Source organism: Delphinus delphis, chromosome 1, assembly GCF_949987515.2.
Source record: "Delphinus delphis chromosome 1, mDelDel1.2, whole genome shotgun sequence".
Taxonomy (NCBI): domain Eukaryota; kingdom Metazoa; phylum Chordata; class Mammalia; order Artiodactyla; family Delphinidae; genus Delphinus; species Delphinus delphis.
In genome coordinates this window covers 22,304,267-22,317,584 of record NC_082683.1, presented here as the reverse complement: position 1 = coordinate 22,317,584, position 13,318 = coordinate 22,304,267, and the positions used below count along the sequence as shown (strand labels likewise).

The 13,318-nt window shown below is 51.0% G+C and overlaps 1 protein-coding gene across 1 annotated transcript in view; it reads right to left on the bottom strand.

Moving 5' to 3' along the window:
* OPRD1 (opioid receptor delta 1) overlaps positions 1–11,495 on the bottom strand; it is a 36,136-nt gene extending 24,641 nt beyond the window's left edge. The window contains exon 1 of the mRNA XM_060003250.1: positions 11,281–11,495. Within this exon, the coding sequence (XP_059859233.1) occupies positions 11,281–11,495 (215 nt within the window). The remainder of the gene's footprint in view (positions 1–11,280) is intronic.
* Positions 11,496–13,318: the final 1,823 nt, after the last annotated feature.

Below are 13,318 nucleotides of genomic sequence, written 5' to 3'. Positions count from 1 at the left end.
GCAGAAACATGGGTGCAACTAGAGATTATCATACTAAGTGAAGTAAATCAGAGAGAGAAAGATAAATACTATATGATATCACTTATATGTAGAATCTAAAATATGACACAGGGCTCCCCTGGTGGCGCAGTGGTTGAGAGTCCGCCTGCAGATGCAGGGGACACGGGTTCATGCCCCGGTCCGGGAAGATCCCACATGCTGCGGAGTGGCTGGGCCCATGAGCCATGGCCACTGAGCCTGCGTGTCCGGAGCCTGTGCTCCACAAGGGGAGAGGTCACAACAGTGAGAGGCCCACGTACCGCAAAAAAAAAACAAAAATAAAATATGACACAAATGAACCCATCTATGAAACAGACTCACATGATACTATACATAAAAAATCCTGAAGATGCCACCAGAAAACTACTAGAGCTAATCAATGAATTTGGTAAAGTTGCAGGATATAAAATTAATGCACAGAAATCTCTTGCATTCCTATACACTAACAATGAAAGAACAGAAAGAGAAATTAAAGAAACAATCCCATTCACCACTGCAACAAAAAGAATAAAATATCTAGGAATAAATCTACCTAAGGAGGTAGAAGACCTGTACTCAGAAAACTATAAGACACTGATAAGGGCTTCCCTGGTGGTGCAGTGGTTGAGAGTCCGCCTGCCGATGCAGGGGACATGGGTTCGTGCCCCAGTCCAGGAAGATCCCACATGCCGCAGAGCGGCTGGGCCCGTGAGCCATGGCCACTGAGCCTGCGCGTCCGGAGCCTGTGCTCCACAATGGGAGAGGCCACAACAGTGAGAGGCCCGCGTACCGCAAAAAAAAAAAAAAAAAAAAAAACACTGATAAAAGAAATCAAAGATGACACAAACAGATGGAGAGATATACCATGTTCATGGATTGGAAGAATCAATATTGTGAAAATGACTATACTACCCCAAGCAATCTACAGATTTAATACACTCCCTATCAAATTACCATGGCATTTTTTACAAAACTAGAACAAAAAATCTTAAAATTTGTATGGAGACACAAAAGACCCCAAATAGCCAAAGCAATCTTGAGAAAAATAAACGGAGCTGGAGGAATCAGACTCCCTAACTTCAGACTATACTACAGACTTCAGACTATACTACAAACTTCAGACTATACTACAAACTTCAGACTATACTAATCAAGACAGTATGGTACTGGCACAAAAACAGAAATATAGATCAATGGAACAGGATAGAAAGCCCAGAAACAACCTAAACATCCATCGACAGATGAATGGATCATGCACCTATGGTCAACCAATCTATGACAAAGGAGGCAAGTATATACAATGGAGAAAAGAGTCTCTTCAATAAGTGGCGCTGAGAAAACTGGACAGCTACATGTAAAAGAATGAAATTAGAACAGTCCCTAACACAATACACAAAAATAAACTCAAAATGGATTAAAGACCTAAATGTAAGACCAAACACTATAAAACACTTAGAGGAAAACATAGGAAGAGGACTCTTTGACATAAACCACAGCAAGATCTTTTTTGATCCACCTCCTAGAGTAATGGAAATAAAAACAAAAATAAACAAATGGGACCTAAGGAAACTTAAAAGCTTTTGCACAGCAAAGGAAACCATAAACAAGATGAAAAGACAACCCTCAGAATGGGAGAAAATATCTGCAAATGAATCAAAGGACAAAGGATTAATCTCCAAAATATATAAACAGCTCATGCAGCTCAATATTAAAAAAAACAAAACAACCTAATCAAAAAATGGGCAGAAGACCTAAATAGACATTTCTCCAAAGAAGACATACAGATGGCCAAGAAGCACATGAAAAGCTGCTCAACATCACTAATTATTAGAGAAATGCAAATCAAAACTACAATGAGGTATCACCTCACATCAGTTAGAATGGGCATCATCAGAAGATCTACAAACAATAAATGCTGGAGAGAGTGTGGAGAAAAGGGAACCCTCTTGCACTGTTGGTGGGAATGTAAATTGATATAGCCACTATGGAGAACAGTATGGAGGTTCCTTAAAAAACTAAAAATAGAATTACCATATGACCCAGCAATCCCACTACTGGGCATTTACCCAGAGAAAACCATAATTCAAAAAGACACATGCACCCCAAAGTTCACTGCAGCACTATTTACAATCGCCAGGTCATGGAAGCAACCTAAATGCCCATCGACAGACGAATGGATAAAGATGTGGTACATATATACAATGGAATATTACTCAGCCACAAAAAGGAACAAAATTGGGTCATTTGTTGAGATGTGGATGCATCTAGAAACTGCCATACAGAGTGAAGTAAGTCAGAAAGAGAAAAACAAATATCGTATATTAATGCATATATGTGGAATCTAGAAAAATGGTACAGACGAACCAGTTTACAAGGCAGAAATAGAGACACAGATATAAAGAACAAACATATGGATACCAAGGGAGGAAAGTGGGGGTGGGGGTGGGGGGGGTGCGATGAACTGGGAGATTGGGATTGACAAGTATACACTGATGTGTATAAAATAGAGAACTAATAAGAACATGCTGTATAGCACAGGGAACTCCACTTTGCTGTACAGTAGAAACTAACACAACATTGTAAAACAACTATACCACCCCCCCGCCGAAAAAAAAGAACAGACTCACAGACATAAAGAACAGACTTGTGGTTGCCAAGGAGGAGGGGGGGTGGGGGACGGATGGATTGGGAGTTTGGGATTAGCAGATGCAAACTATTATATATAGAATGGATAAACAACAAGGTCCTACTGTATAGTACCAGGAACTACATTCAATATCCTGAGATAAACCATAATGGAAAAGAATATTAAAAAGAATGTATATATATGTATAACTGAATCACTTTGCTGGACAGCAGAAATTAACACAACATTTTAAATCGACTATACTTCAATTAAAAAAAAAAAAAGTGCAGGCTCTGCGATCAGAATAACCTGACTTCAATCCGACTCCAGGACTTTGAGCATGTTATATCAAACATTCTCTGAGCCTCGAGTTTCCTCATCTAGAAAATGGGGGCAACTGCACTCACCTAATAGAGGTCTGTGAGGATTAAATAGGATAATATACATACATCTCTAAGCAGAGTGCCTGGCACAAAATAAATGTGCAATAAAGAGAATAATCATCCGTGATTCAAAATTCTACACCCTAGTGAAAAGGCTACTTCGGCAGGGGAGGGGAGTGAGGCCATTTCTACCTCTCCCTGTGTCATGTTTATTGAATGGGACTCTTTGACCTCACAGGACTCTGAAGTTTGAGTTCCTTCCACTTATCAAGAAAGACTTGGGAAGCTACAGAAGAAAAAATTCTTGCTGCACACACCCACCCCGGCCAGAGACAAAGCTGCTGATTTCTGCAGCTGAACTGGGAGCTCTAAATCAATAGAACACAACGCAGACACCCCACCCCACCCGATGCCGCCCAGATGGTACTGGGGCCTCTGCAGCCTGCAAGATGATAAATCGCTAATTTAAGCCGGGCTTTCTGCTCTACGCCACGATTATCCCTCTTCCTGTGCATGTTATGATGTCTGGGTAGCCAATTAGATTTCGAGGTCCCAGGACTCCGAGGTTAATGAAATCATGCCTTGCCCTTGCACAGCCCCCGTCCTCTAAAGTTCAGGCATCATCCGCCAGGAAGGGGAGAAGGGAAATCTGAGATCACAGAATCTGAGAAGCATTCTTCCTCCAGTCTCAGCTGTGGGGAAAGGAGCCTGAAATTACGTATGTCTACCTTTTCTCCACCCAAACCTCCACACAGTGGTTTGCCAGTGCCCTCTTGCATAGCTTCAGGGACAGGAAACTCCCTATATTACACAGCAGCCCGTACCTTCCTGAAGAGCTCTGACTGTTAGAAACTTTCTTCTAGAAATAATATGAGATGTGCACAAACATATGGGTTCAAGAACGTTCACAGACACATTATTTAGACTGGCATGATATGAGAAACGATGTAAGTCCCCCCATATAGAAAACATTCATACAACGCAGCCGTCAAAAATCATGTCTTCAAAGAATGTTTGATAACATGAGAATACACTCATAATGGTATGTGAAAAGGCAGCTTACAAAATATTATATATGATGTGATCATTATTTCAATGTAGTATGATATAGATGTCATTAAAACACACACACACACACACACACACACACACACACACACACACAAACACAGAGCGAGAGACACAGAAAGAGATGGGAAGGAAATACACCAAAACGACAAAGCTTTTCTCTTTATGGTAGGATTATGGGTAATGTTTGTCGCTGCCTAATCGTCTCAGTATTTTCTGAAATAACTACAGTGTTACTTGTGGTGATTTATGATACTGTGTTTATTATAAAAAAAAATGTCTAGTATTGAGCTGACAAAGTTTCCCTGTAGCATCCACCCAATAATTCTAGCTCCTCTGGGGCTCGATAAATGTCGATCAAATGAGTGAGAAGCAAGTCTCACTCCTCTTCTAAACAGACACAATAATAGAAAATGTTTATAGAATATTTACCAAGTTCCTGACTCTGTGCTGAAGTCCTTCACATGAACTTCATGAACTTCTCATGAACTTCTCATAACCACCCTATGAGGGTCTATTGCTACTCCCATTTCACAGATGAGAAAACTGAGGCTCAGAGAGGTTATGCATGTATCTCCCAAGCTCACTCTCTTGGTAAATGTGATCCCAGGTCAGTCTGGCTATGACGTCCAGACTCCCAAGTGCTGTCACCCCACACAGAGGCCTCAGAGGTTTGCAGACAGCAATCTGCCCTCCTCCCCAGCCCTGGTCCTCCCTCCTCTAACTAGACAGCCGCAGCTCTCGCCTCCATTCCCCATGTGTCCCATGGACGGCAGTGGCAGAGTGGACGTGGAGGGGTTTGGGAGTCAGAAAGACCTGGGTGTGCCTCCTTCTGGCTGTGAGAGGCTCCCTCGGAGCCTTCCCGCCCTCACCTCTCATACCCTCGCAGGCCTGTCATGCAGCTTGGAGGAGCCTCTGGCATGTGGCAGGAGCGCGGGACTGACTCCTCTGGATTCTCCCCGGTGTGTCTGTGAGTCACACATGTTCCCCAGGGAATGAACCCAAGACCTGGGAAGCTAGGCCCTGGGGCAGGGCCAGGAGGCTCGGGGACACCATCCAGGGCTGCTGCCCTTCCCACTCGCCTCGCCAGAGCTCATCTGGCCCAGCCTCCTGCCTTCTGGAGGTCCCACAGCGCTCCGGCTTAGAAAGGAACAACCAAGGCCAGGGTCTCTGGGGCCTGTCCCAGGTCACCCAGCTCTCTTCCATCACCCTGAGCTGACCCCTTCCAATCCACCCCAAGCCCACCCACAGCAAATTAATCTTCTTGAACTCCATTCTGCACAGACTGCTCCAAAGTCCTCTTCCCCATGGCCTGTGACCAAAAGCTCCTTCATTTCCCAGCACGGCTGCCTTACCATGGGCCCCAAGAACCTGTCTAGCACAACTCGAGCCACAGCACGGCCTCTGGCCCCTAACACAGCCACGCTCGGCCGGAGTCCAGGCCCCTCCTCCACCCTCCCTCCCCACCCCCCCTCACCAGAATGACTCCCTCCAATCCCCTGGGGCTGGTCCATGGAGTTCCTCTAATATTTGCACCCTCCCCCAGGAATTCTGGAAGGTCGGTGGGTGCATCACTGGCCCCAGGGCCTGGCCGCAGCTCAACACACAGCAGGCACTGCTGACAACCACGGTGAGGAGGACACCTGTCTGCAAGGCCTTCCCTGCTTTGGTCCTTATGGCCTCTGCAGCCTCACAGCCAGCCCAGCCCCTGGCTCTCTCCATTCTGCCACGGTGAACCTTCCTGGCCTCTGCAGCTCTGCCACGCGATCATCTGCTGAAGCTTTCTTTGCTCGTGCTGTTCCCTCTGCCTGGAATGTTCTACCCCCCTCTCCGTGGAGCCAACTACTGCTCCTCCTTCACGACTCAGCACAGACACCTGCTCTGGCTGGGTCAGGTGCCCCCCTGGCCTCCCTCAGCTCCAGGAAGCTGCAATTGTCCCTGGAGCTGTAACTAACTAGGGGGTCCTGGGGGTACATCAGAGGCCAGAGACCATGCTGAAGCTTAAGCTGAGAGTCTGGTCAGTGGGAGCTGAGGTTGGACGGGCCTGCCACGGGTCAGCATCAGCAAAGGCTTGTTGAATGAGTAAACATGCAGACGATGCAGGAAACAGGAAAGGACCCAAGGTGGAAAGTGTAGACAGTCAGGTCTCATAGCCACCAGCTCTGCCTGCCTGGAGCAGCTGCAGGGGTGCCTGTTAATCTCGGCATTTGACACATACTGAAGGCCTACTATGTGCCAGGTGCTGTGCTATGACCTTCACATGCATGATCTCACTTAATGCTCCCAATAATGTATCCTGATCACCCCAAATTTGCAAATGCAGAAATGGGGCTCAGGGGAGTTAAGCTGTTTGCCCAAAGCCACAACACTGGGACATGGTCGAGCGGGGATGGAGACCAGCATGACCTGACCCCCAGCCATGAACCTTCACCACTGCACTGTGTCACCTCACTGGGATCTCTCCTGGCCCAGGAGCCCTGCATCCGCAGACCCCAATCAGGACAAGAGAGGGGAGGGAGACAAGAAGGCAAGGGCTTCACGCTGCGTCCCCAAGAGCAGGACGGGGACTCAGAGCTCTCACCCTGAGCACTTGTCCCAGCAACCCCTGGCACCTCGGTAGTAGACAGAGGGGACACCCAGAAGCCTTACTCACCTGTCACGGCCCTGCCCCACACTAGGCTGCCAGGCCCAACCTCCCCTCCCTGCTCTGTGCCGCAGTCACCTGGGACGGGAGGGAACGCACGACGCTCTACCAACGTCATCTTGTCATCTTTAAGATGAAGGTGCCTCTGAGGCAGGTGCTACGATCCACATTTTATAAATAGAGAAACTGCGGTGCAGAGTGGCCATCCACCCTGCTAAGGATCTTAGCAGGTGGCAGAGCTGACATTTGATACAAGAGTCAGAAGAGACGCCGGCCCAGGAAGAGCTCAAGGGGCAGAGAAACGCATAGTCTGAAACAGTCATGAAGAGGCAGGCCGGGCTGGTAAGAGGCAGGGAGGCCCGGCGGGGCTGATGGGGGTGGTGAGAGACACAGCAAGGTGCAAACCTGCCGAAATCAGGGTCAGGGAGAGGTGGAGGCCGGGGACAGGGCAGGCGGACAAGAGACCAGGTGGAGAAGCATTGACTCCAATCTGCTACTGGATTCAGGACAGGCAAACTGGGAAGCCCTGAGGCACGTAGAGGGAAGATGGGGTCACCCATCAGAGATGCGGGGGTCCTTAAGCCCTTCACGCTCCACCCTGCCTAGAGGGCCGCCAATGGGGACTCTGAGATGCCAGCGCTGCTCAGGGTACGACTGCACCCAGGAGGAGGGGTTGTTGGGTGTCTGCTCTAAAGACCCAACAAGTCAGCACCCCGGCTGAACTCGGCCTGCAGGGGTAGGGAGTGTCTGCCTGGGGACACACATCCCCAGAACTCCTGCTCACACTTCACGGAACGCTCAGGAACCACAGGCTGTTCGCTCAGAGTGCAATTTCCAGAGGCCCCTCTCATGTATCCAGAAGGATGAGTGGGCTTCTCAGGCGGGTCCGTGGATCAAGGAGAGGGTCAGAGTTGCGGGGTGGAGGAGGGAACGGAGAGTGCTTTGTTCTCTGGGATTCTGAGATACCCGTGCTCTGTTTGTTCAGCCCCTCATCCATGTCAGGCTTCCCATCACAGGCTCTTCCCTCACCTTTTTACTTAGTTACCCCCTCCTCATCCTTCAGCTCCTCAGAGGCCTTTCCTGAACTTCCAGACCAGGTGAGACCCTCCCCGCTTCGGGGGCTCCCACAGCTCCTTCATACTCTTCCACGGCCCTCACCACGGCTACAGACTTAAATCCATTGGCTGGCTGGCTGATGAATGTCTATTTCTCCCAGACCTGAGCTCCATGAGGGCAGGGACGGGGGATTTTCTTCCTCACCATCATCTCAGCATCTAGCAGAGCGCATCCGTAGGATATATCTTGAATGAGTTAATTCTTTTCATTCCTTCACATAGAGACCCTCCCTGTTCTCAAAGGGCTTAAAAGGCTCAGACACAACGTGTTATTTAATCCTCGCCACAAGCCCAGATGCATCGCTGTTACTTCCACTTTACGGGTGAAGAAATGAACTTCCGAAAGGTGAAGTCACTCGTCCAAATACACAGCAAGTAAGTGGCTTTGAGTCAGGATTTGCCCGTTGATGCATCTGACTTCAGAGCGCCAGCTCTGCCACTACATCTCCTGCTTTCCTGCCTCAATGGTCCTCTGGATCTTCCTTTGCAAACCTTCCCCTGCTCCCCAGATAGGTTCAGCTCAGGACTGACAGGCAGAATTCATTCATTCAATCACTCATTCATTCAACCAGTCAACTGAGTAACTTATTGGTGGGGCTGAGCTCTGCATGGGGTGTCAGGGAACCACAGATACACCAGAGGCTTTTCTCCATCCTGGCTCCCCTCCCTGCACTGCTCTTGGGACTTTGCCAGCAGAAGCCAAGCCCCAGGCAGCTGCCCCGTCCCTAGCCTCCCTTTCAGTGGGGAAGGACTAAGTGCAGGGGCCTGTCATTCCCCTCCCCAAGGACGGCAGCCTAAAATACGTGTGCTGAATAATGTGCAGGTTCATCGTCCTTTTGTCTCCATCATTCTCTGAGAATCCTAGGACAAGAGGAGGAACAGGATCCTGCCCCCGCCTTCCATGCAATTCTTTGTCCCCTATCCCAGGCAGCTCTGGAAAAAGTTCTGGACAAGACCAGGGTTCTACTCTGGGTCTGGAGCCAGCTGTGGGACCTCAGGGGGACAGGCCACCTTGCCTCCCTCTGAACTGCAGATTCCTCACCCGTAGAATGGAGGTGACAATGAAGGGGATGCCAATGCCTATCCCACAGGGTTGCAGGTGAGGATTAAATCAGTCGGGCCCAGAGATACAGTGATCACATAGATGGTTGGCCCAGGAAATGTCTTAGCAACACAGGGACCTGAGGGGCCAGCTCTGCTGCTTCCAAGATGCATTTGACAATGTGATTTTGGGAAGCTTGGTTGGAGTACCCTAGCAGGCAGAGCCCAGGGCCTGCCCTGAGTGGACCCTCAGAAGTGAGAGGCCCTCCCCTGGCTCAGTGGTAGTGCGGGAGCCGTGCTCATCAGCCCACCAGCCAGAGGCCCCAGGAAAGAGACCGGAGATGGAACCGAACACACTGACACTCAGCTTTCCCCAGATCAGAGCACTTAGAGCCCCCCTAGAGAGCGCAAGTGCCAGGAACCTGGGACTCCCTGAATCAGAGCTACTCCCAGGCCCACCTTAGGACAAGCGCCCCCTCACTCTCCTCTGTCGTAGGCACTGGATTCTGAAGAATCTGGAAAGTTACTCATCCGCATCGTACACACAGCTTCCACTTATTGGGTCCAGGCACCACGCCAGCTGCACTATATGTGCTCGCTCAGTGACACCTCACAAAAACCCTGTCGAGGAAGCTTCTATTATTCCCCCATTCTATAGATGAAGAAACTGAGGCTCAAAGAGACTAAGTGTTTTACCCAAGTCACAGAGCCAGTTCGTGGCTGGGATTAACACTCAGGTTGACCCAAGTCTACATGCCACGCTACTTCCGAAGGTAAAGGGGGGAGCATCCCCGACAAAAATGCAAAGCAAAGCTCAATCCTGCCTGTGCTTGGGGGAATTTTCCCACTGTGGCTCGTGATGCGTCACTGAAAGCACAGGACGTTCTTGTGCCCTCCACTCTTCCTGGGGGAGCAAAGTTTCCCCTGGAGTCATCGACGCCAAAGCTCCCTCAACACCCACACACCAACGTAACTCTCCTGTATGCTGCACCCTGCCCGGCAGAGACCCCATACTCTGGAATTCATACTCCCAACTGAGGAGGTTGGGTCTCTATCCCTCAGACAGGGGCAGATGGGGCAGATGGTGGGGCAGGGGGAATGGGCCCCCAATGTGATAGGCATCAGCGACTGCACCAAGACCACAGTTCACATCTCCCACCTCAGAATCCACAATCTGCCCTGTGCCTTCTGCCCGGCTTGGTGACACCAGAGCCCAGAGATGTTCAGGGTTGTACTCTTGGTCAACCACCGTGGATGACCCATTTCCAACTAACAGTAAATACCCGGGCATCTTTGTTGTTATAAGGATAGGCGTTTCCTTTCAATTCTTTTTGCCAGTGTCTGCACTGACAGAGCTGGGTCAGGAAGGCTCCTTTTGGACAAGCCAATGATGTTTTAGACTCTCTGAGAAGGTCCCCGCACTGAACATAGATACCAAGAAGCGAACTTCACTTCCTCAGATGAAAGTACAAACTCCACTCCAGCCCAAAGAAATCACTTTTGTCTTTTCCATAAAACAAAAGACTGTTAGAGGAGAGGAGGAGAAGGTGAGAGGGAGCATTTGTGAGGAGGATCTGAGGTCTCTCTGAATCACGTCCAGAGCCAGTCCAGAGCCATGGACTAGAGGGCCACTGGGGAAGGAAGCAGAGAGCGACTAGCTGGCCCACTGTACCCAGGAACCATGGCTACCCCTTAACAAACGCACACACAGGTGCACAAACACAAGTGTCCAAAGCCACTCTGGATGCTCTCCTCCTCCGAGGGTTTCAGGGGTCTGACAAGAAACAAGTCACACTGTCACGTGCTCCTACAGAGAGAATCACAAACTGACAGTGTGAGACAAGCACACACACCAACACTGGGACCCCAGCAGAAGATCCCCGAGTGTGACTTGGTAAGTGCCACCTCCGCATGATGCGGTCACACAAGCGCTCCTGTGCCCTCACCTGTGCAGTCAGCCCACACACTGCCATCTCCCCAGAGGCCCACGGCACTTCCGGCATCTCCGCCCACCCCTACCAGGTTTTTGGAGGTCCAAACACACATCTGTACTGTCACAAACAAAATCACGCACTGACAAACTGTGACAGACACACAACTGTCGCCAAACTGTCCCACATAGATTGATAGAGAAATAGGGGATGCCAACAGATGATCAAATGTTATTAGTTAAACGCGGGAGCGCACACACACACACGCACGCGCACGCGCGCGCGCGCCAGCGTCCCCCTCGAGATGGAAGTGGTCTTTCCGCTGAGCCCCGGGCGCCTCCTTCAGGAAGTGCAGAGGCCCCGGGAGTGCGGGGTCTGAGGTCAGGGTCCCAGGTCCATAGTCCCCACCCCACCCCGGGGCATAGCCCGACGCACCAGCCCGCAGCGCACTCACCGGACGATGCCGAACATGACGAGCACGTTGCCCAGCAGCCCCACGGCGCACACTGCCGAGTAGAGCGCGGTGATGGCGATAGCCAGGGCGAGGGACGAGGCGCTCCGTGCTGCCGGCGGCCCCGACGCATTGGCGCCCGCGCTGGGGAAGGCGTCCGACGCGTTGGCGAGGAGCAAGGACCGCAGCTCGGCGTCGGGGGAGGGGGCCGGTTCCATGGCGCCCTGGGCGCAGAGACCTGGTGCGAGCGGCGCGCCAAGGGACGAGGCCGCGGCCCCGACGCCGCCGGCTGCTGCGCCCCGACAGCCCGGCTATCTCCGCGCCCCCTCCGCCCGCCTCGCCGCCCCGCACCGGCCCGGCCCCCAGCTCCCGCCCGCTCTCCGAGCCCAGACCGCTCTGAGACAGGAGCCGCTGCGGGCTCCTCGGACGCGCCCGCCGCGCGCACCACGTGGCCCGTAGGCGGCAGCCAGTCTGCGCCCGCTACCGGGGGCCGGGCATTGCACCACCAACTTGGAGTGGAGCCAGGGAAGCTACCCACTCTCTCCCTAGGGATGTTCTGCCGGCTCGGTTGCGCCCCCACCCCAGTCGGGACTCACTTCTGCATCCTCTGCCGCTTGCGGATTGGAAGGACCTCTATATGAATCCCACCTCCCACTCCTGCACTAACAGAGTGACCTTGAGCAAGTCACTTAACCTCTCTCACCTTCATTTTTCTCTTCTGAAAAATGAGGATAATCGCACCACCTCCTTCAGAGGGTTGTTGGGGAGATTAGTAAGATGATGCGGGTAAAGAACTTAGCTCAGTGCCGGGTACACAGTAAATGCTTCGTAAATAACCATTACTATCCATGGCTTTCTTTTACTCCATTCATTTGCTCAACAGATCTTTTTTGGGTGCCGAATATAAGAACCAGGTACTACTACTGGGCAGCCACTAGTGCATAAAACCAGATGCGGCCCCTGCCTCCTTACAGCCCAGTGGAGGAGACAGACATCAATCCCAGGACCAGACTGATGAAGATACAGTTACACACGGAGGAAAAGTGAAAGAAAGCAAGGCATTCCTGTGGCAGGACCTACAAAACCCAGGGGTCAGGACAGCTTCCCTGAGGAAATGACACCTAAGGTAAGATGTGAAGTGTGAGGAGGGACTGACTTAGGGAAAAACTAGGGAAGAGCATGTCAGACAAAGAAGCCACATGTGCAAAGACCCTGTGGTCAGAGGGATTTAAAGGCCAGGAAGAGGAGAAGGCAGAAAGGGAGTGTGGGGAGAAGGGGATGAGGTGGTGGGCAGGGTCTCAAAGACCACCTTACAGATCACTCTGGCTGCTGTAGGTGCAGACGGAAGGGGACTATTTCTGACACCTTCTCCCTAACCTGACCAGCCCAGACCCAGAGCCATCCTCCTTCTTGGGACTCCTGTCCTTCCCAGAACATTCTCCCTACTGTTCCAGCACTGTGCTGAGCCCTTTATCCATGCAGCAACACTTTGGCGTAGATTCTATTATTAGTGTCCCCAGTTTACAGACGAGAAGACTAGACTAAATTATCCCATATGGTAATTATTTCTATCCAAGTTTGTTTTCTCCTTCGGAAGACCAGACCTGATTGATCCCTGGACCCAGTGGAAGGCTGGGGTCGTAGTGGGTGCTCAGGAAATACTTGTTGGTTGAATAAAAGTCCCAAGGGGAATGGAATGGGACAATATTGGGGCTCCTGGGATTTAGGGTGACACTCTTGGCCCTGTGAGTGGCTGGGCAAGGACCCCTCATTCACATCACTCTCTGGCTTGAGTCATGTGTCTATGTGCAAGGCGCTTACCCTTTCCCAGAGAGAACAAAGACAGAATTCCCAAGTTCACCCTCTGTCCATTCTCTTTGCCCCTCCCAGCTGCTGTCCAAGCCCCTCTACAAGCTACAGCAGACTCCCCACCCCAAGGCTGTCCCACCCAATCATCTAAGGACTCGTCAGACTGGGGATTTTTGCTCTGTGGTCACATATGCTGCCAGAACTCTCTCCCTTGTCCCAAAGGGGCTGCTAT